Below are 21,933 nucleotides of genomic sequence, written 5' to 3'. Positions count from 1 at the left end.
TATTTTTTCATCTCTTATATGTGTCCTTATTGTGAACAATTTTCTTTATATGTCATATGAAAAATTCTAAACAGCTCATACATATATACATAATTTTGATGCAGTCTGTCCAGTTACAGCTGGCAAGTGACACAGGTCTACTAATAAGGTGATGTGTTACAATAATATCAAACAATGCAAGTATTATTACAATTCTGTTCTGAACAAATTCAGTGCATTGATGTAATCATTGTAAATACGTATTATAAATTGACCTTTCTATTTAACGATGTGTGACTACCTGTGGCCTTAGAATTATCATATGCACTTCAGGGTAGTGAACATTTATAATGTTGGTAATCCTTACCAGCCACTAGTGGGCATTCCAAGTTTTGTGGTAAGTGGTTTGTGTTTTAAAAAAAATTTCATTAAGTTTTCATAAAATGCTGACATAAAGTATTTTGCAACTAATTATTATTATATACTTTAACTTGCTGTAACTCTGCTTTATAAATTTACTTCCCTACTTTCACCATTACTGTAGAACTGGTGGGCAGTTAGAAAATTTGATAACTAACAGCGATACAAAAGCAGTCAGTAGGTAAAAAGGTTGACTACCGCTTATTTCCATGTTTTGTGACAAAACATTTATTACTTTTTAAATGAAAATAACTTATTCCATGTCAATGAGAACCACTTCACTTGGGATTTGTGGAAAATGCGTATATTTGTTTTTCTTTGTAAATATTAAATATTTCTTGTATATTCATGCTTTTCTTACACATTCTACAGCCTAGAGGGTCTACTCACTATGGATCCACTGGAACACAAATCTAATCTAATTAATGTCAATGTCAGTACTTTCTTCCTGGGAACCGTTGATCTTGAGCCCTCATACTGTTTTTTTGACAGCCTGTGTAAATGCTAATGTTTGAATGGCATTTTCCTGTGTTCTTTTCTGACACATTCCTTTCTGCCAAGTGTGAATCAATCTTAATCAATTATCTCTATAGAGATCACTGACATTAAAGCCAGGTTCACACATGCAAATAATGTGACACCACAGGTTATGGCTTTCTGTAGTGGCACCATGAGCTACCATTCACACATGGCACTGCAAATTCTATGTAGTTGCTCAACTTTCAACTTGGCATCAACTGAAATCATATGGGACGGTGTCAGTGTCATAGTATTGGTTAGCGCTGTGACAAGGAGCACGAAACCCAAATGTGGGATCCGAAAATAGTTTTTGCCCAGGGTTAAGAAGCTACAAACACATTTATTAGAAAAATAATACTTGGAGACAAAAATGCTGTCTGCTTTGACAAACTATCCGACAGCTGGCATGTAGAAATTATCCGTAGATATGCTAGTCTCCTAAAGAGTTTAAAATCTTATTGTATTCGTTGATGTAGGCATTATGAATCACTAATTTTTAGTTTAACAGCTGCCACATCACACTCGCAAGTTATTTCCTGCATATAATCCACAGTTTATACACTGCTTGGTCTCACAAATCATGTCGTTTCTACGACTCATTTTTTTGTACTTATTAAATTTGTTTATTTATCACTGATTTGCAAATATTGCTCGCACATACACACACACACACACACACACACACACATACACACACACACACACACACACACACACACACACACAACATGCACAAATGGTTCAAATGGCTCTGAGCACTATGGGACTCAACATCTTAGGTCATAAGTCCCCTAGAACTTGGAACTACTTAAACCTAACTAACCTAAGGACATCGCACACACCCATGCCCGAGGCAGGATTCGAACCTGCGACCGTAGCAGCCTCGCGGTTCCGGACTGCAGCGCCAGAACCGCATGGCCACCGCGGCCGGCACACACATACACAGTGCGATAGAAATTCAAACATAGTTTGTTGTTCTTGTAGTTCCAAATGCTGCGAAAGTGCCGACCACTGTTTTCACTTTCTTCAGTAATAAAATGAAAACACACTAAAATGGAACAGAGTAAAGCAGCAGTTACTCCATGATGAATGTGACAGAATGCTCGTGTTTTGAGATACAGCCACCAGGGATCAGTGGCGGAGTGAAAGTGGCCCAACGAAGTACAACCGGATTGAACTTTTTGTGGCATGACATATCTAGAGTTGCGCCACAAAAAAATGGGGGTTCACACATGCAATTGCAGTATGCCACTAGCTGTAACGACCCTTTTGTTGTGTGTGTGAACCCGGCTTTTTAACCATGGAGGTAGAATACCTCCATTTTTTAACTCACAATGCACAGGTATAAAATCTTTGAAGAAACTCCTGAATCCCCTTTATGTGCAATGCATATCGATTTACGTGTGTCTAGGGACAGCAAATCTTGGTGCCGATCGGTTGTGCTGATCGGTTGTACTTTGCTGGCCTGGCCTGAAGTCTGCAGCTCTTAGCGCTACCTGAGCAGACAGTGAAAGCCTACATTCGCCTTTAGCTCGGCCTGTGGGACAAGGAGGTGTTTCATTCACTCCGCGCGAAATTCAAAATTGTGTGTTAATTGTCTAGGATGTTAGATTAGATTAGTACTTGTCCCATATATCATGAATGCGACACTTCGTAATGATGTGGAACGTGTCAGGTTAATAAAAGGTGTCTATACAAGATGTTACATTCGACAAAACATTACATGACACTCAATATTTTTAATTTTTTTTATGCAGCTTTTAGCCCCTACAGTTTACGGTAATGACAGACTTTAAAAAATTTCCTCCAAAATATATCCCACAACTAAAGACATATTTAACTTCTCCCTAAACTGCGAGTAATTTTTCACGGCAAAAGTGTTCTGGTTCTTCTTACGGTAGCTTGACTTACTAATACTATACGTTTCTGACTGCAGATGACTCAATCCCGTGTTTACTGCAAGAGGCTGCACAAACATCATGGTCACAAGTTTCCTTCATTAACCTGTACCTGATTTTGATCTTTAAGTAGCGGAGCTTTATGTACTTTCCTCAAGAAGTTTATATCCAATACAGAAGTTTACAAGTAGCTTTGTGGTTTTATGTAACATTTCTTTGAATAGTCTCAATCTGCCAATAACATGAAGGCTGCTGTAATTATATTTCACAATCCTGGAGATGCAGAAGCATTTACTAATGTATTGCACGGGAGTGGAGAATCAGAAACAGGCTTTGTGATGTATACTAGTTAGTTTAATGAGTCCGTTATTACAGCAAGAGCTATATTATATTAGTTTTTATGTAGTTTTTGTCTCTGTATGGAATGTTTTGAAAAAAAAATGGGGCAAGATGTTTCTATAGTGCATAGTCTCAGTAGCAGTGACACAGGAAATTTTCTCGCTAAAGATGGTTTGGATGGAGAAATCGCCAGTAAGTTGCGAACTACGTTAGAAGGATTCAGGATAGTTGATTATTAAGACTTCTTTTGCACCATACAACAGTGTGGGTTTAAAATAAAAACTGTCTGTGCTGTCTGGTTGTCATTTGTGTTTTTGCTGATAACTAAAAAGAAAATGGAAATTACCACTGCTAATGAGTTAAGAAAGTAAAGGCAATTGTCGAAGCACATTTTTTTGTGGTGAGATCCATAACAAAGTAGATGACAGTATGATTCTTTGACTTGTAAACTTGTAAATGTCTCAGAAATGAGATATTTAAATTGCACATCCAGCAAATGAGACATCCTATATCAGACTGTTCAAAAAAATAAATTTATTATTTCATCAATTTCGATTTTGATGAAATTTGCTGTATATTCCAGATATGAAAATCCTAATATTTGGCATGAGAATTGAAGAACTTTGCGGCAACATTGTTCTTTCCAGAAGTTTCTGGGATAGTAAAGTTTGAGGCATTCAAGGTTAGAAGTCAGAGAGACTGATTTTGATATGTAATCTGAAGTAAGGATTTGTGGGTTAAACAGAAAGCTGTATTCCTTGGCTTCTCGACTGATTTTAATCCTCCTAAAGAAAAGAAAAAAAGTTACTGCCATTTGTAAATAATGTTAATTTTTACGCAAATACGGATTATCATGCCTGTATATTGGCTAATTTGGCGATGTAAGTTTTTATTACTACTATATGTTGCAGTGCACAAATTGCAATCATGCTTTTCCATTTGCAAAGGACAGCTGTATCAACATAAGCAAACACGTAGTAACCAAATGCAAATATTAGAAATTCCCCAAAAATCTAGGTCAGATTCCCCAAATTTGGGAAGAAAAATTTTCTGATTTCCCGCATAATATGCCATTTTTTCTGATACTCGCCTTCAATAAATTATTGATTATGTTATTTCATGCTCATAATGTGCTGTTAATCTTGATAAATTTAAATATTTACTCGGAGAAATAGAAATTCACATAATTCGGAAGGCCACAGAAATGTTTTTTGTGTGGCGTGATGGTTTGCTCTACGCATGCCCTCAGCCATTGTTATGTTCAGTCTCGCTTAAGTAATATCTGTATATTAAAGAGTATTTATCTACCCTTTTTAAATTATATTGATTGAAATCTTCTCTATGAAACTCATTTTGGCAATGCTGACTGTAAGTTTTCGCTGCCAGCCACAAGAATGCGCGACGAGCTGCAGACCCGAGCGCGTTCGATTGAGGTTTGCTGTCCCTGTGTCTGAGACTCTGAGTTATTGATTTTACTGGAAGTGGCTCATTGCTGCGCAGGACGCTGATGTACAAGTAGGGAGTGCCGTTTCGTGTAACGGCTCTCCAAAATATTTTAAAATTTGAATGTTGTAGGACACTGAAATGTTATAGCGCACTTAACGTAACGCCTGTGGTTATTTTAAGTGAAACCTGTGTTACATTTTGAGTGCGCGCGTGAGACTAATTCTGTTTTGTTGATACCGGCGATGTTCATAGGATGCCTGTTGATATATGTGAGTTGTTTGAGCGGAGAGAGTTGGTGAAGGTCTGCGCGCCGATGGTGAGATACAGCAAGTAAGTATAAAATTCAAACTTGAATTAAGAACAGCTACATCTATAAGAAAAGTACCACCTTAAGGGTAAATAATTGCGTTGTCAGGGATGGGGTTGAAATTCGGTGGCTATCTAGTGATTTATGTTTAAGGGTGAAATATCGTTATTAATGAAAATCGTGCACGTTGCTGTAGTACTGGAAATTTCTGTTCGAATTAGTTCGTGATATGGTTGTGCTGTATTAAAGTTGACTCATTTGTATGTCCTGCTTAACTTGTGATCGTATTTTTGAAGATTCTGCGGGAGAATGGGCTATTAACTAGAGATGACGGCTCTTTTTTGTTGAAGGTGATAGTAACTTGATTTCAGAAATTTGTGGCTTAACCCAGCAGTTAATAATTTGAAATAAAGTTTTCCATCTTTCAATTATATGTAGACTACAGTGAATAAATACTTGTATAAAAATACTTCTTGCGTGCCTCATTACTTGTAAAACTTAGGCCTATATACCTCTTAAGAATTGCATTCGGCTTCTAATTGGAAATATCATTGTGGCGTGAATTGGTGTAGTTGGAGGCTCATTTTAAGTTTCTTTTCTACGTCTTAATACTGCTTTCGTAACTTAAAAAATTATTTTTAGGTTGGCATTCCGCACATTGGTTAGACTTTACAACTGTGACGTGTGTTTCACGCCAATGATACTAGCAGATTCATTTATTAAATCAGAAGAAGCAAGAAACAGCGAATTTACAACATTTACAGGTATGCCATTTTTCCATTCGTGAGTAACGATGGTTTTATTTTCTTCTTTGGTATTAACAATTTTTTTCTTTCCAGGTGATCAGCCATTGATTGTACAATTTGCAGCAAACAATACATATGATTTTGCCACTGCTGCTGAAATGGTTGCCAGGCAAGTAAACATTTGTGTAATGGGTCACGCTATAAAAGCAGCTGTTCTGGAAGGTTTAAATGTGATGGCGCTCTGGTACATTGTCACTTCAAACAAGGATGCATTTTTGCAACACTCAGTTTAGTGATACATTCAGCAAAAGTGACAATGATGGTGATAAGAGGTTGCACTGAATTGTTCCTCGTTGTATTTAGCTGTTGACTGGAGAGCTGAGAGGGTAGTATTTCACGATGATTTTTTTTGTAATGTCGGAGTATAAAATAACCACTCTCATGCCTGTATTTGTTTTCCATTTGCAACTGTGCAATTTTAACACTATTACTTCAGATATTGCATACATTATACTGTAGATGAAAGTTGGTTTATAGTCTGTTGGTTTGTGGTAATCAGTGCAAGAAGATCCCTTACAGTTAGCAATGCTGTTGAAATCTTTCAACTGTGAACCACAAACAGCTACAGGTGGAAACAGAAGCCATTTATGGAGCTGTGACCACACTGAGGTGCCATAAACGTTTACAAAATCACGTTAATAATTTGTTGAGGTGAGTGCATGAAGCTGCTGTATCCAGCCCACTGAAACTGTTGGGATGTTCTTCTGGCGATTCAACTAAAAGTGCTCAACTATACAGCTAATGTTCAAATTTTATTTATTAAAAATGATGTTCAAAATGAAGGTCGTTTTTCATTTCTTCCCTCTCACAGTACTCTTAATTTTCTTCGTAGATACAGCAATGGTGTAGATTTGAATTGTGGCTGCCCCCAGCGCTGGGCAATCAGTGAATGTGTGGGTGCCTATCTACTTGACAAACCACAGCTTGTGAAAGACATGGTGCTGCAGGTGCGCAACAGGATTCCGCACCCATATTCCGTGTCTGCAAAAATACGCATCAAACATGATATTAGGTAACATGCTTTTATAGAACTATATCCCCACCTTTCCTATATATATGATTCTCTAGAATATGAATAATATTTAGAATTGTTGATTTACGTATACTTGAGAGAATATATGAAGAGCTGTGTGCAAGAGACTGAACAGATTGTGAAACTCCCCTTGCCCATATCTTCCCTTCTCACTATTATTAGTTAATGACTCTCAGGTTGTCATACACATTGAATGAGGCAACTTATCAATTTCAAGTGGTAATTATTATTTTCTTAAGCATGCATGTAAGTCTGCCTGTAATAGGAAATACTTTATTTGAACAGTGTACTGTCTAGTTAAACCTGACATTTAAACACTGTACGTGTCTGATTGTACCAGTAATTCAGATTAGGTTACTTGCTCCTGTAATTGTTTTTTATGGCACAGGGGCATAATGTTTCGAAGTAATTGATGCACCAGACTAATTGGAAATAAAGGGATCAGTTATAAATATCAATTTGCCTTTTCATCATTTTTAGTATAATTAATGAAAAAGAGTAAGATGGTAACTTGGTGTCATGTAAATTGTAATACATGCCTATTGTTTTAACATAGGTGTAGTGATAAACAATCAATAGTAAACATGGCATTTTTAGTGCCTGTTGAGTTTAAACCTAAGCAGAGAATTAGTGTGGTAGTCTGCTAGTTTGACTGAAAATAATAATCTGGTTCAGTGTATTGGAGAGCTGTATTGGACACCATATTGATTCAAAAGTGAGAAAATGTAAATGACAGTAATACAGCATACAACTGTTCTGGCTGCCAAAACATTAAATAAGTGTAACACATAAATAATTTCTGTCCAAAAAGGAAGCGGTAGTGGCGTTGTTTCTAATATACAGAGCTTGCTGCGCGAAAATTTTTATTATTTCTAACAATAATACTAATGAAAGCAATATTTTGTGGAAAATCCAGAGATATCTGAAACAGTTTCATTGTACTGTGATTTTATTTTGCACTAGTGAACCCAACAACGCTTCGCAATTCTTAAATATGTATGGGAGTTGTATGTATGTCAATTTCCTCCTCCATGTGCATTACGTCCCTTCTCTCTGACCATCTACTCCTACTGCCCTTTGACCTTCACCCTTGTTAGTTGTTACTACAGATTCAGATTCCTGAGTAGTATTCTGATCATAAGCTGATAAGCCATGAATACAACTCTTATGTTTTCTCTGAAAATAAATTGCGAGGAAGGAAACAAAAAAAGAACATTGTTGTGTAAACAATTTTTGTTAAAAAATATGTAAGATGTGTGTGGGAGAAACGATTTTTCTAATGGTGTAAATGCCATATTGTAATTTACCTGGCATTGACTGCAAGAAAAAATGCAACTGCATGTATTCATTGCAGAGCAAAGTACGGCATTTTCTTTCTAGCAGTCAGTTGTAACAGAACACTTGTACATTTTTATTTAAAAAATGCAGTATATTGCTTATGACCAGCTCAATGTTCATTAGAGTATCGTGTAAAAAATAAGAAATAAATTGGTCAAATACTTTTAAAGATTTTTGGTAACAACTTTTCTCCTTTATGTACTAAATGTGTATTTATATATTATAGGGTGGTGCTCCATAGATATATAAAAATGCGTGTATTTGAACGCAGAATTTGAGTATCAGATTTAAGATTTTGAGCAGTTGAACATTTACATTTTTATTTGTATAGATTAATCCACTGTTTTCTTTCTTACATTGCTTATATCTAATATAAAGTATTTGTAAGTCCTGTTCACTAAACGTAACATTCGTAATGAGTTTAATGTGGAAGTAAGTGACAAATTTAGTGTCTTTTATGTAAGTATCTTACCTAATTTCTGATACTATAATGCATTTTGGGCATATACACTGTTATAAAACATCTATATGTCAAAAATAGAATGTTTTGTGTGTGGAGGATAGGAAGGGAATTACAATGTAATCAGGTTTATTAGTGTCCCATGTCATTAGTTGATTTGTTGTATATTCTCCTCAATTTCTAGATTTGTGATTCAGTTTATTTTTGTTATTGCAGTTTCACTTTTTGTCATTCATCTTGCAGTAGTTTTGATTGTGGAAAGTTTTCAACTTTCTCGGGTGGTGATCAAAATGGAAGGTATTGAGCGCATATTATATAATTCTTATGAAGTGCAGAGGCCATATATTTCTACTTGAAAAAGTATCACCATCTTGGAAAGAGTTTTTGGTAATTATCTCGACAGTAGATACGGAACTTACTTGATATCAATATTTTATATTGGGTTAATTACTGAAACATAGGTTTAAATTTCGCAGGTTGACAGTTGAACTCTGTAGAACTTTGGAAGCTGCTGGATTGTCATTTATAACAGTTCATGCTCGAACTGTGGAACAAAGAAACCAGCCAATCAATCAAGAAAGCTTGAAACTGATTTCACATTCCATTAGAATACCAGTAGTGGCAAATGGTGATGTCAGGACATTGGCTGACGCTGAGGAACTGCGAGAAACTACAAGGTGCAAAGGTATGTAAAAATAAAAATTCACACGGCTTAGGATTGGGTTAAGCACTTGTCAGAAACTTGTACTTAAGTTACAAGAAAAGTGAAGAAAAGGTGAGATAAGGTTCTGGCAGAAGTAAAGCTGTGAGGACGGGGCACGAGTTGTGCTTAGATGGCTCAGATGGTAGAGCACTTGCCTGCGAAACGCAAAGGTCCCAAGTTCGAGTCTTGGTCTGACACAGTTTTAATCTGCCGGGAAGTTTCAAGAAAAGAAAAGCTGCAGTGTTGAAAAGTTTAACTTTATATAAAAGTGCTTTGTCCAGATAGTCTGTTTGGTGTAATGTGTAATTTCCAATGAATATACCGTTGCTGGTAAAATTATGGGAAGTCAATTAGGATGCTCTAGATGGCAAATTAAAGTTCCTGCTCTACATCAGATATCATAGAAATGTAGTTTATGCCACAGCATTGTCAATGTCTATTTCCCACTCACCTGTATGACTGGTAATTTGTTTTTCGCGATGTCATGTAATCTGTTACACAAGAGTAAAATTCCCAACACACTTACAGGATAGAAACTCTCACACAAGACTCTGCATAAAGTGAAAGGATTGAGGAACTGCTTGCTTGCTATGTTAGCTCAGAAACGCATGTAATACTGTATGTCAAGAAAAGAACCCAGAAAACAATGGCAGAACAGCCTCACAAGAAAACTTGATGCATCACTGTTCTTTGTATAGGATTGACACCAGATGTTTTGTATGTTAATACTAGCTGGATGTACCAAAATAAAAGTATTTAAGATGGATTAAATATAAGGAGATGGCAAGGTTGTTGCATGTACGACTAAGGAATTGTCAATGACGGCACTTACAGGACAGTGAGAAAATAAATTCCAAAAATGGCTAATCAGGAGCTGGAAGGTATGAAGAAAATGTTTGTATCATTCCCCAGATGAATGTTTGAAAGCTGCCTGTTCCACCTAATTAATCTGGGAGCAAAAATTGCCTCACGTTGTGATTTCAGCCTGTACAGAGAACATGTGCTAAATAGTGTGTTCATGAACGTAAGCAAGAGCTATATAATATCTGGGACAAATTGTTTAACTGGAGGCAATGCTTGTCTCAACACTACTTCAGATTTTAGTACTTAAGAATACAATGTAAATGAGATTGCGCAAATACTGAGACCACAGTGCATTATTAATGACACAAAAACAGTGAGTAAAAGACATATTCCTACCTGGAATTCTGTAGTAGGATCATTAAGGAGGAGTCGTGCAATTCATTCTTTCAATACTGAATGGTTGGGTCAGCACAGATATTTAAACTAAAATGGCTTTATTTTTCTTCAACATCTACAGGAATGAGGTAGAACAAGCAGAGGAGAAAAACTGTTAGATTCAGTGAAGAGTCTCAGAACTATTGCAAGGTAGAATGGGACTGGTAGATGAAATACCTAACATGCAGAATAGGTTCTGCAGTTGCTATGAAAACTAGAAAGCACTGCAGAATGCAGAGATGGAAGAGAGTGGATTGAAATAATTTGGTTAAAACTGTAAAAAATGTGTGAGTCTTCAGTGAGTCCCAATATTTATAGTATCCTTTCCTGTACTGTACTGTACTGAAAATGATGTAATTGCTCAGCCACTGATTGAATTAATAAATTGCTGTGTACTTTTGAATTCAGAGATTCCCAAAAAGAGGTGCCCATAGAACCAGTTTAAAGACAAATGCAAACCATTGAAGTCTCAAATTGCAGGCCTCTCTGCAATGTGAATTCTGGCTAAGGCAGTGCAATGTATGATGAAATGCTAAGTATAATGTTATTTTGAAGATGGTTACCTCTTCCTTGATATAGTGTCATGTTCCATGCTTAGGTTTCCCAATGGCTTAAGTGACTTGGTTCTACAAAAGATTCAGCTGGTCGACACATGTGACATGAAGATTTTGGTTTGGCTGGGAGGAATCTTTGAGGTAATCATGGCCAGAGAGGAAGATGGCCAGAAAATTCACAAACTTAAAAGCATATAGGTTACTAAGAGTGTAGTAGAAACAATGTTGATGGGACCACTCCATAACAACTTCGAATGTTTTCACAGTGAATTATTAAGTCTAAGCATAGACATTGGAGTCACATTGTTCCATACAATTAAAGAGCAACAAAAAAATCTAAGTAACAAGGAGATGCTATGGTACGTTTCTGCAAATGCTACTAAGAATGTGTAAAAACTGACCGATTTGGCTCTTGTTGCTTGGTTACTATTACTTTAATCCCAAATTCTGTGCCTGTCATGTACAAGAGGAAGGGAAGGATTCCTTTGATAGGCAGTTGTCTGTGATATATGAAGTATATTAAATTGAACTTTCGGTTTGCGGCAATAAATTTATTAATTTTGAGGTACAAAGTAGTCTCCTAGGTAATGCGCACAGTTCTGCCACCACTCCTGCCATTGTTGTAAACACTTATGGACCGTATCTTTTGGAGTGGCGATTAACATTCTGCACGATATCTTCTTTTTCCTCGAACTATATTCCTTTCACGGGCATTTTCAGCTTGAGAACCAACCAAAATTCACACACAGCATGTCTGTGGAATAGGGAGCATGGCTAACTACTGTTTGGCGAGGAAAGTCTACTCCATTGTCAGCAGTTTAGGTACAAATTTTGTGGACATTTTAGTGGTGCAGAAATTGTTGGTCAAAAATTGTTGGTCAGAATTGAATTTACTCATTTGCAAGTTCTCAGTGTGGTAAGTGTTCCATGACAGTTCACACATTCTCATTGACACAATTTTGACTGGAGTGTCTTCCTGTTTCTGGTTCCCTTTCCATTGATGTGTGGCCATCTGTGAAGCATTTGCACTACCCCTTTATATGTGAATCATCCCACGACATATCTTGCAAATGGTTTCCTCTTGGGTATCGCCAGGCTTTTGGTAACCTTTGATGCAGTATTGTTTTCAGTTCGAGTGGGCATTTCACAACTTACTGGAATCCAGTGGGTGCTCCCTACATGTGCTCATTCACAGGCTGGCTGCCAGCAACTGACACTTCTTGCTAGCAAGAAAAAATTCACAACTGCACATGTATGTCCCCTATCACATCTATGCTGAAGGAAGTCTCCTGTGTTTCTTTGTTTTATGACAGATAGGATTGATACGCCTTGAACGCACCTCATTTGCCTACTGTTCTCTCATCTTTTCTCTCACACCTTCAGTACATTATTCTAAAAAGTGGTAGTTCAGCACTTTTTAAAAAACTAGTTCTTTGTGTGATTTTACTGCTGCTTTTGTGCTCTAGCTTGCAGCAAGTGTAATGCTACAACCATACAAAAGCCAGAGCAAGCTGCAGTAAAATTTACTGTGTGCAGTATGAACTTTGAATATTTCTTTGAATAAGAAAGTGATCCTTGTATTGTGTGCTGTAATAGTTGTTTATGGGTGTTAACAACGACAGCATGAGAGAAATACTGAATTCATCTGATATTGAGACGTCAAAGACAGAAGTGTGTGTGCTGCTACACAGCAAGTTAAAGGCAAATCTGGGCAAGTTTTCTGAATGCTATGAGGCATCTGTTAACTTATTTGAAATTATTTTGAGCATAGTCAAATACAAAATTTCCAAAAGTAACACACCCAGTAATGCTTGGAATGTTGCAATTTCTTGTTGACATTGTATAGCTTTAAGTTAAGCTATATTAGATATTATATCTATTTATCTGTACCAGTGTAATCATAAGTTTGTTTATAAGGTGAATTCTGTATGCAGGTCTGGTGCTTGGTACCATTCTCTGGACATCATGCATGCAATATCGTGAACTGAGAAATACTTCAGAGCTGAAATTGCTTTTAAGAATTTATTTTGACTATGATTGGCTTCAACAACACTTTGCTGTCATTTTCAGATCTGCTATAGGACAAAACACACACACACACACACACACACACACACACACACACACACACACACACTCACACACACACACTCTCTTTGTAAACATATTTTCTGTGCCAGTGGTAATGAATACATAAATATAATATTATAAATATAGGTAACGTAATTCATTTTTCAAAATTATGGCATATATTTTGAGTGTTGAAAATTTAAATAGTTCGGAAATGCAAGCTTTCCCAGCTGGTAGATCACAACCAGTCAGCATGTCATTGATAAAAGTACTAGTTGCAAACATGTTGGCATGCAACTTTCGCTGATTACATGCAGCCACACGCATGCTCGTTTGAAGCTGTACTGGATTGTGTGCTGTGACAGTCAACCTACTTCTTATGTCCACTAGATGGCAGTGTGGTAACAGATGTTACTGTTTCCATTTACATAGTTATGATTCACCCATAAGAAATTTGTGTATTAAGATAGTCCAGATATAAAGTTCAAAAAAAATTGCAGACATTTTATAAAGATTATACAGTAGCAATAGCTTTTAATATACAAACTTTCATAAAGGAGCAGTATTGTTATTCAAGTAATAGACTGCTAAAACAAATTCTGCAGTGTATGTCATTAATAGGATTTAATAAAATTTTAATTTTGTCTCTGCATATCGTGAGTACTGTAAGATTTTTAATAAATGAACAGTATAGTATTGAGTTAGTGTAAAAGTTTTTAGCATTTTTGTTTTGCTTGTTGGTCTCTGGTTGCCATGGATTTATTTATTGATTGGTGTTTTATTTGTAATTCACTGTTGCTATAATGGGGAGTGACAGGTGAAGAAATCTGAACATTTCTGACGTCATCTTCTGTTTGAGTATAATAGAGGGATGACAGCAGCAGAGGCAGACATACATTTGTGCTGCGTATGGGGATAATTCCACTGGACAAGGCACAGCAAGAAAATAGTTTTCTCATTTTGAACAGGATTGTTTTGACATTAGCGACTCTTCATGTTCAGGAAGACCTTTGGATTTGAAGAAGATTACTTAAATGCATTAATGCAGTGATCCACATCAGTGTACTCGAGAACTGACAAATATGACACTGTGATCATTCCACCATTGTGTGACATTTGCATGCAATGGGGAAGGTTCAAAAATCAGGTGTGCGAGTACCACATGCTTCACGCCAAAATTACAAAAATCAGCAGGTGGCCACATGTGCATCTCTGATTGTCCATCAATTGGCTCGCGAACACTGACCATTCCTATCCTGTATTGTTACTGGTGGTGTGAAATTGTCTTTATGCTAAAATAATGAAAAGAAAAGAATGGAAGAGTCCAAACAAAGAAGCAACTCCCCGTACAGAGACCTGCATGCATCGACAAAAGGCAATGTTATGCATTTGTTGGAACAGTGGAAGTGTGGTGTACTAAAAATTGCTCCCCCAAGGTGTAACCATCACTGCTGACAATTTGTCAACAACTAAGTGTCTTGCAGACCCAATCAAAGGACAATGACCAGGAAGACTGCATGAAGTGGTGCTACTTGATGATAATGCCCGCCTGTATTCTGCTAGACTGACAAAAAACACTATACTGGAATTGGGTTGGAAAGTCATTCTACACCCACTGTATTCACACACTCATGCACCCTCAGATTTCACCTTTTCCGCTCTGTCGAACAACCCTCAAGGAACTTCCTTTCTGAATAAAAATGCACTTGGAACATAGCTTGTCGAGTTCTTTGTCTCAAAACCATGTGATTTTTTAAGTCATGGAATCAAAAAGTTACCCCAGCATTGGGAGGCTGTTGTAAATAGTGGAGGAGTATATATATTATTGGTGTTAAAGTCTCTGTATCTGTTTGTTAAACTTATGGGAAAATGCTATGTACTTATGCACCAACTTAATTTAAGGGAGGCAGCATTTATTATCATGATTTGTCAGTTTTATTTCCAAAGCAATCTTACCTTGACAGAAACAGTTCTCAGTAGAGTGAAATAATTAAAACATATACATCGAGCCCCATTTCGTGTTACGTCAAATAGTGATGTATAAAACATTCAGTTTTCAGTATCTAACCTTGTTGGCTTGCGGTAAGGTAACTGGCATTTCTTACGGTGAATATTGCTCTTAGTGCGATGGATAATACCCTAAGATAGTAAGATTTTCACGTAGGCATGGAGCACTGGATATTATTTTACTCTATACTGTACACCAGCAGTTTCTCTCTTATCTCATATGAACATTAAATCATGAACACAGTAAGTATATAAACTATAAATAACCTTGAGTGGCATAAAAAACTGGAAATTACATTGGCTTCTTGTGATGAACATATTTTTACTGCGATGCTATGTTGCTGTAAGAGGCAATTTTCGTGAAGACTTAGAGCACTGGATATTACTGTGTGCCAGTAAACTGTCTCCCTTATTTAGCTGAACATGAAACTATGATTAGATAAATAGATACTATAAATTGATGTTACACTTTAGTTGGGATACCTTGAAACTAAATAACATAGTTTATATGAGTATACTATGCGATTGTACTCTTTAAGGAATTTGCATGTTGATTGCAGGATACAACATGTGCAGACAGTGAGAAGTAATGAGTAGTTTTAGGTTAATCTTTGTTGTATGTTCTATTACAAAAATTGGTTCATGATTAATGTTTCTCTCACCTAGACATCTGAGAAAAATTCTCAGGCTCATTAAAGTGGGATTTGTTTTGTAAAGTGTTGATGGCTCATTAACTTATCATTCTTTATACTGCTTAATTATACACCAGTACAAGAAACATTGTGACTGCCACTAGGAAAATATATAATTCATTAAACTGTGGCTATCCCTGCTAGGCAAAATGTAACAAGATGTGTGGTTATTTGCTGTGGTGTAGCTTACAAATTTTAGCCTTGCCAGCATCATAGTGAACTCATGTTATATCAGTAGTTTCAGAAGCCTTGCTACCTATTGCCTTAAGTGATTTCACCTACAGCTATTTGATATTCATGTTGCAAATTTGGCAACTTTCCCCCAGAACTTGGGTGTCAATGTTCTAGATGAATTCTTCACAGGAATTCCTACACTGCACAAATAAAATGTTATTAGTTTAAGCTAGTTGCTATCTATGTTCCAGAAAGCTTTGACAGTAGTTAGTTAAAAGGAAAATTGTTTAATGTTTCTACTGCCTCATGTTTAAAAGTGTTTTTCCATGAAGTTCAGAAGTTTTTAAAAAACTAAATATACAAATAAATAGGAGAAAAAGACCCATGTTATATCTTATGGCAAGGTCATACTAAGAAAAAAATTAAGATTGTATTATTGTTCTTTAGGTAATTGTAAAAGCTAAAATGTTAGGTTAGGATGTTTAGTTTGCACACTGTTACTAATTTTTTGATTTGTAACTTTGTGATGTGAGACAGCATAATGAAAATGTCACAGTAAAATACCTTACATGCAAATGGGTGAACTGTCCAAAGAAGATTCTTTAGAAACAAAACTAAGCAATCATGAGAATAAATGTTGCCTGCCTTGGTCATTTATTTTTAAAAGAAATTTTCATACAGAACTAGCAATATGCAGAAACAATAATTTTTTAAAAAATTAAGAAACTTTTGTTGGATTGCTTTTAAATACTGTAAATGGCGTGTACATTGTAGATTTTTTAAAGTAGTGTATTACTTAAATGACAGCACTGCCCCCTTATGAAGGCTTGTATTGAAAGCTATTACTATTGTATAATTTGGTGAATTGTATAAATGTTTATGTAAATTCAAACAGTAACATTTGTTACTGCACTGCCACCTAGTGAATGTAAGAGGTAGGTTGCCTGTCACAGCACCTGGCTCAGTATGTCTCCAGATGAGCATGTGTGGGGTTGCATGTAATTAGTGAAAGTTGCATGACAACATATTTGTAAATAACATTTTTATTAATGACATTTTTGGTTGTGATTTACCTGCTGGTAGAGCTCATATTTCCAAACTATTTAAATATTCAATACTATTGAAGTATAGGGCATAATTTTGAAAAAGATAGTGTGTTATGTATAGGTAACATATTTTGGTAGTCATTAACACTGCCACAGAAAGTGTTTACAAATGCAATGTGTGTACACAGTATTACAGATCTGAAGATAACAGTGAATTACTGTTGAAACTGGTTATCAGTTCAAAATAAGTATTAAATGTGATCCTGACTTCGAAGTATTTCTTCAAATATTACAAACTATGATAGGCATCTCTCAACAGTCATAGAAATATATTATGCCTCATATCTTGAAATTTGGAGTATAACTGAGGAAGTAAGAATAATTTTTCATTTGATTGTTATGTTGTGTAAGGAGTAACTTCAACAATGATATGCAGTATACCCAAACTACAAGGTGTGGCATGATGTATTTTTGTGGATGTTGAGAGAAGCCTGTCAGTTTGTCCTATTGCTTGCATGATGCTACAGAGAACAGTACCAAACATCAGATGTGCATTCAGAAGTGATCTTGTAGATACACTGTTGTGATAAACTGATACAGATAAATATAATTTATAATACTGCTTTACCTAATGTTATGTAGTCTTGACATAAAACTAAAATGTCCTTGGTGTCGTTAATGAAGAGTAACATACTCTCAAAGGAACTGCACTGCTAAACAGGTAACAGATTTGTAGTTGTCCTGTATTGCTGTTCTAAGAAGGCAGCATCCCCCTGCACTGCTTACTCCTCAGTTTAGACAGATCACAGAAACACCATAATGTTTACTGCATTTGTGGTCAGTGTCAGTTGGCTTGCAGCATGGGAAAAAAATGCAGAACAGATGCATCCCAATACATTCACACTGGTTGTACACAGCAGTCTGTGGGAGCCTAGTATGTGAAAAAGCTGCATTCAGCAAGGCATACTGCTTAGTAAGATAAAATCTTACAAAACTGGGCACTGCCTTTGGCATTTCTTTGAAGAATTTGTTAAACAGGTGGCAAGTTGCATCAGAGCAAGAATCTCTCATGTGAAGAATGTGTGCAACATGGATGCCCCAAGGATGCTGCTCTTGATCATAATTGTTTACGACCTTCACTCACTCAAACTTCACACTTCACATATTATACACATTTAGTCTTACGTGAGATGGCAATTATGCAGGTAGTACAAGAAGCAGATGTCTGGGTTGAAGTGGCAAAGATGTGGTTTATGTAAGATGAAAATGAAGTAAAATACAATGGATGACTTACATCCTAAGTGGATATTGGTGCTTCATCATAGAAAGTAAATGAACTAAAACTAAACACCCTGTATATACCAAATTTTCACAGGTGTGTATCAAGCTTTTGCAGACTGCAGAAGTGTGCAGTTGCTGCAGAACAGTGAGGATAATTTCTTCTAGCAATAAAAGTGCCACTGCATACCCACATTTACTAAACTGGAGTTCTTTGTCATTGCCACTATTTATGTCTGCCTCAATCGTTTGAAGCTGCTCTGTGATGCCTACAGCAAGACACCATCACTATGCTCGAAATAAGAATAGTTGACAGCCCAAGACAATGATTAACCAAAAAACAAGTTAGATTGCTGATAGGTGTACTAAAGATATAGTTTAATACCAAACAGCATTCATTCCTTATCAGTGTAGCCAATTTAGAAGTTAAAGAATTCTCATTTTGCTAGAAGTGTGACTATAGGTAGGAATTCTACCACAATATGTGAATACACAAAACTATCTAAAACACTATTTCATAGTGAATTGTATCCGGATAAACTATTTTGTCAGAGATGGTTTGAAATATTTTATTTTCTGCATGTACATATTGAAAATGTAACCAGTGTTTGTAATTGCACATCATATGACAAAGCCCAATTTGGAAAGATAATGTGCATAACATGTTTGCAAAATAAAAGGTGCAATGATGTATCACTGTGTTCAGTGCTCTGGTGCTACACTAATTTTGGGTGGTTGAATGGTCTGTAAGGTGCACTCTGCTTGATGCATTGTAGTATTTAACATCTTAGAATAAAGTGTCTCACTTTAGTCTACTAGCTAACATCTTAGAACAAGGGACTCTTACTTTCATCTACTAGCTAAAGCTAAAAAATGTTATAATGTGGAGACACTGATCATGGTAGTCTAGGTAGTGGGCATTTTGAACTGTGGTGTAGAAACTAGTAGAGGTCTGGCCTGCACTACTGTTTGATACTGTCAACCTGAGACTGTAGCCATTAACAAATACTTGTTCTGTATTGCTCATTGCTTAATACTCTTATTTGGACTGAGGGAAGAGACTTATCCAGGTCTATCAAGCAGTTCACTTACAACCCACGTAACACCAAAAGTGATTGATGATCCCTATGACCGTGTGTCAGTTCTGCTTTCACAGAAATGGTGCTGCCCTAAGAGGGATGTGAGGCTTGTTTCCTCTCCCATCTGGCATTTTAATTTTAGTTTGTTTATGCTCATGGCCAATTGCCAGTTTTTAGCATGTGCACTCGGCACTGGAAAACTAAACATGTCAATGTATTTTGACTGCTCTGAAATTCTTTCCCTAGCATGCTGGGAATGGTTATTTTTGGTTCTACTGAGACACTGCCTTGTCAGTTCTGTATGTAGTGTTGTCAGGTATATCTTGCACAGTTATGAATGCCCACTAAAGGTTGAAATTAATATACTGCAGGCTTCGTAATTATCTGATTGGGTTGTTGTTGTCTTCAGTCCTGAGACTGGTTTGATGCAGCTCTCCATGCTACTCTATCCTGTGCAAGCTTTTTTATCTCCCAGTACCTACTGCAACCTACATCCTTCTGAATCTGCTTAGTGTATTCATCTCTTGGTCTCCTTCTACGATTTTTACCCTCCACGCTGCCCTCCATTACTAAATTGGTGATCCCTTGATGCCTCAGAATATGTCCTACCAACCGATCCCTTCTACTAGTCAAGTTGTGCCACAAACTTCTCTTCTCCCCAATCCTATTCAATACCTCCTCATTAGTTACATGATCTACCCACCTTATCTTCAGCATTCTTCTGTAGCACCACGTTTCGAAAGCTTCTATTCTCTTCTTGTCCAAACTATTTATCGTCCATGTTTCACTTCCATACATGGCTACACTCCATACGAATACTTTCAGAAATGATTTCCTGACACTTAAATCAATACTCGATGTTAACAAATTTCTTTTCTTCAGAAACGCTTTCCTTGCCATTGCCAGCCTACATTTTATATCCTCTCTACTTCGACCATCATCAGTTATTTTGCTCCCCAAATAGTAAAACTCCTTTACTACTTGAAGTGTCTCATTTCCTAATCTAATACCCTCAACATCAGCTGACTTAGTTAGACTACATTCCATTACCCTCATTTTGCTTTTGTTGATGTTCATCTTATATCCCCCTTTCAAGACACCATCCATTCCGTTCAACTGCTCTCCAAAGTCCTTTGCTGTCTCTGACAGAATTACAATGTCATCGGCGAACCTCAGTTTTTATTTCTTCTCCATAGATTTTAATATCTACACCGAACTTTTCTTTTGTTTCCTTCACAGCTTGCTCAATATACAGATTGAATAACATCGGGGAGAGGCAACAACCCTGCCTCACTCCCTTCCCAACCACTGCTTCCCTTTCATGCCCCTCAACTCTTATAACTGCCATCTGGTTTCTGTACAAATTGTAAATAGCCTTTCGCTCCCTGTATTTTACCCCTGCCACCTTCAGAATTTGAAAGAGAGTATTCCAGTCAACATTGTCAAAAGTTTTCTCTAAGTCTACAAATGCTAGGAACGTAGGTTTGCCTTTCCTTAATCTTTCTTCTAAGATAAGTCGTAAGGTCAGTATTGCCTCACGTGTTCCAGTGTTTCTACGGAATGCAAACTGATATTCCCCGAGGTTGGCTTCTACTAGTTTTTCCATTCGTCTGTAAAGAATTCGTGTTAGTATTTTGCTGCTGTGACTTATTAAACTGATAGTTAGGTAATTTTCACATCTGTCAACACCTGCTTTCTTTGGGATTGGAATTATTATATTCTTTTTGAAGTCTGAGGGTATTTCGCCTATTTCATACATCTTGCTCACCAGATGGTAGAGTTTTGTCAGGACTGGCTCTCCCAAGGCCGTCAGTAGTTCTAATGGAATGTTGTCTACTCCCGGGGCCTTGTTTCGACTCAGGTCTTTCAGTGCTCTGTCAAACTCTTCACGCAGTATCATATCTCCCATTTCATCATCATCTACATCCTCTTCCATTTCCATAATATTGTCCTCAAGTACATCGCCCTTGTATAGACCCTCTATGTACTCCTTCCACCTTTCTGCTGGGGTAGGGGAGGAAAAAGTTGAATTGCCTTAAATCTGAGAATCACCCAGTTCACTGGCAGAGGGCTGCTGCTGCTGCTTCTTAACAGGAACAATTGTTTGTTGAAAGCATAAGCAGAACCAAAATAAGAAAACAAGGAAATGTCATTTCAGAAAAAACTTAAGTTGTTTGCAAAAGCAAACATGCTAGTCAAAAAGCACCCCACTTTCTGTTTTCAGCCAATTTCAAAGCACGTAAGGCTTTGCCTTGAGGCACATAGCATGACAACCTTTTCAATTTGTATGTCTGATAATATTCAAACAACTAAAAAGTAGATGTGAATTTTGCCACAAATAGATAAATTTTCAGGTCCCTATCTATTAGTGATTGACTTTTAGTGATGAGTCCCTGAAATGGCAACAGTGCTAATCCATTAGCAGCAATTCTGATATTGTACTTTAAATGCACTTTTAGTATAAATCGCCATTTGGGCAACAAAACTTTGCACACTTATTTTTTTATAATCTGAGTGAAAATGACAGAATTTGTCAACTCAGAGAA

The 21,933-nt window shown here is 36.7% G+C and overlaps 1 protein-coding gene across 1 annotated transcript in view; it reads left to right on the top strand.

The window, feature by feature from the left end:
- The first annotated feature begins 4,553 nt into the window (after positions 1 to 4,553).
- Positions 4,554 to 21,933, top strand: part of LOC124555385 (tRNA-dihydrouridine(20a/20b) synthase [NAD(P)+]-like) — a 35,629-nt gene continuing 18,249 nt past the window's right edge. The window contains exons 1-5 of the mRNA XM_047129279.1: positions 4,554 to 4,931; positions 5,551 to 5,672; positions 5,748 to 5,823; positions 6,547 to 6,726; positions 9,022 to 9,230. Coding sequence (XP_046985235.1) covers positions 4,855 to 4,931; positions 5,551 to 5,672; positions 5,748 to 5,823; positions 6,547 to 6,726; positions 9,022 to 9,230 — 664 coding nt within the window. The 5' untranslated portion in view covers positions 4,554 to 4,854. The remainder of the gene's footprint in view (positions 4,932 to 5,550; positions 5,673 to 5,747; positions 5,824 to 6,546; positions 6,727 to 9,021; positions 9,231 to 21,933) is intronic.

Source organism: Schistocerca americana, chromosome X (genome assembly GCF_021461395.2).
Source record: "Schistocerca americana isolate TAMUIC-IGC-003095 chromosome X, iqSchAmer2.1, whole genome shotgun sequence".
Classification (NCBI taxonomy): Eukaryota; Metazoa; Arthropoda; class Insecta; order Orthoptera; family Acrididae; genus Schistocerca; species Schistocerca americana.
Note: the sequence above shows the minus strand (reverse complement) of the source record. Positions and strands in the feature narration are given on the sequence as shown.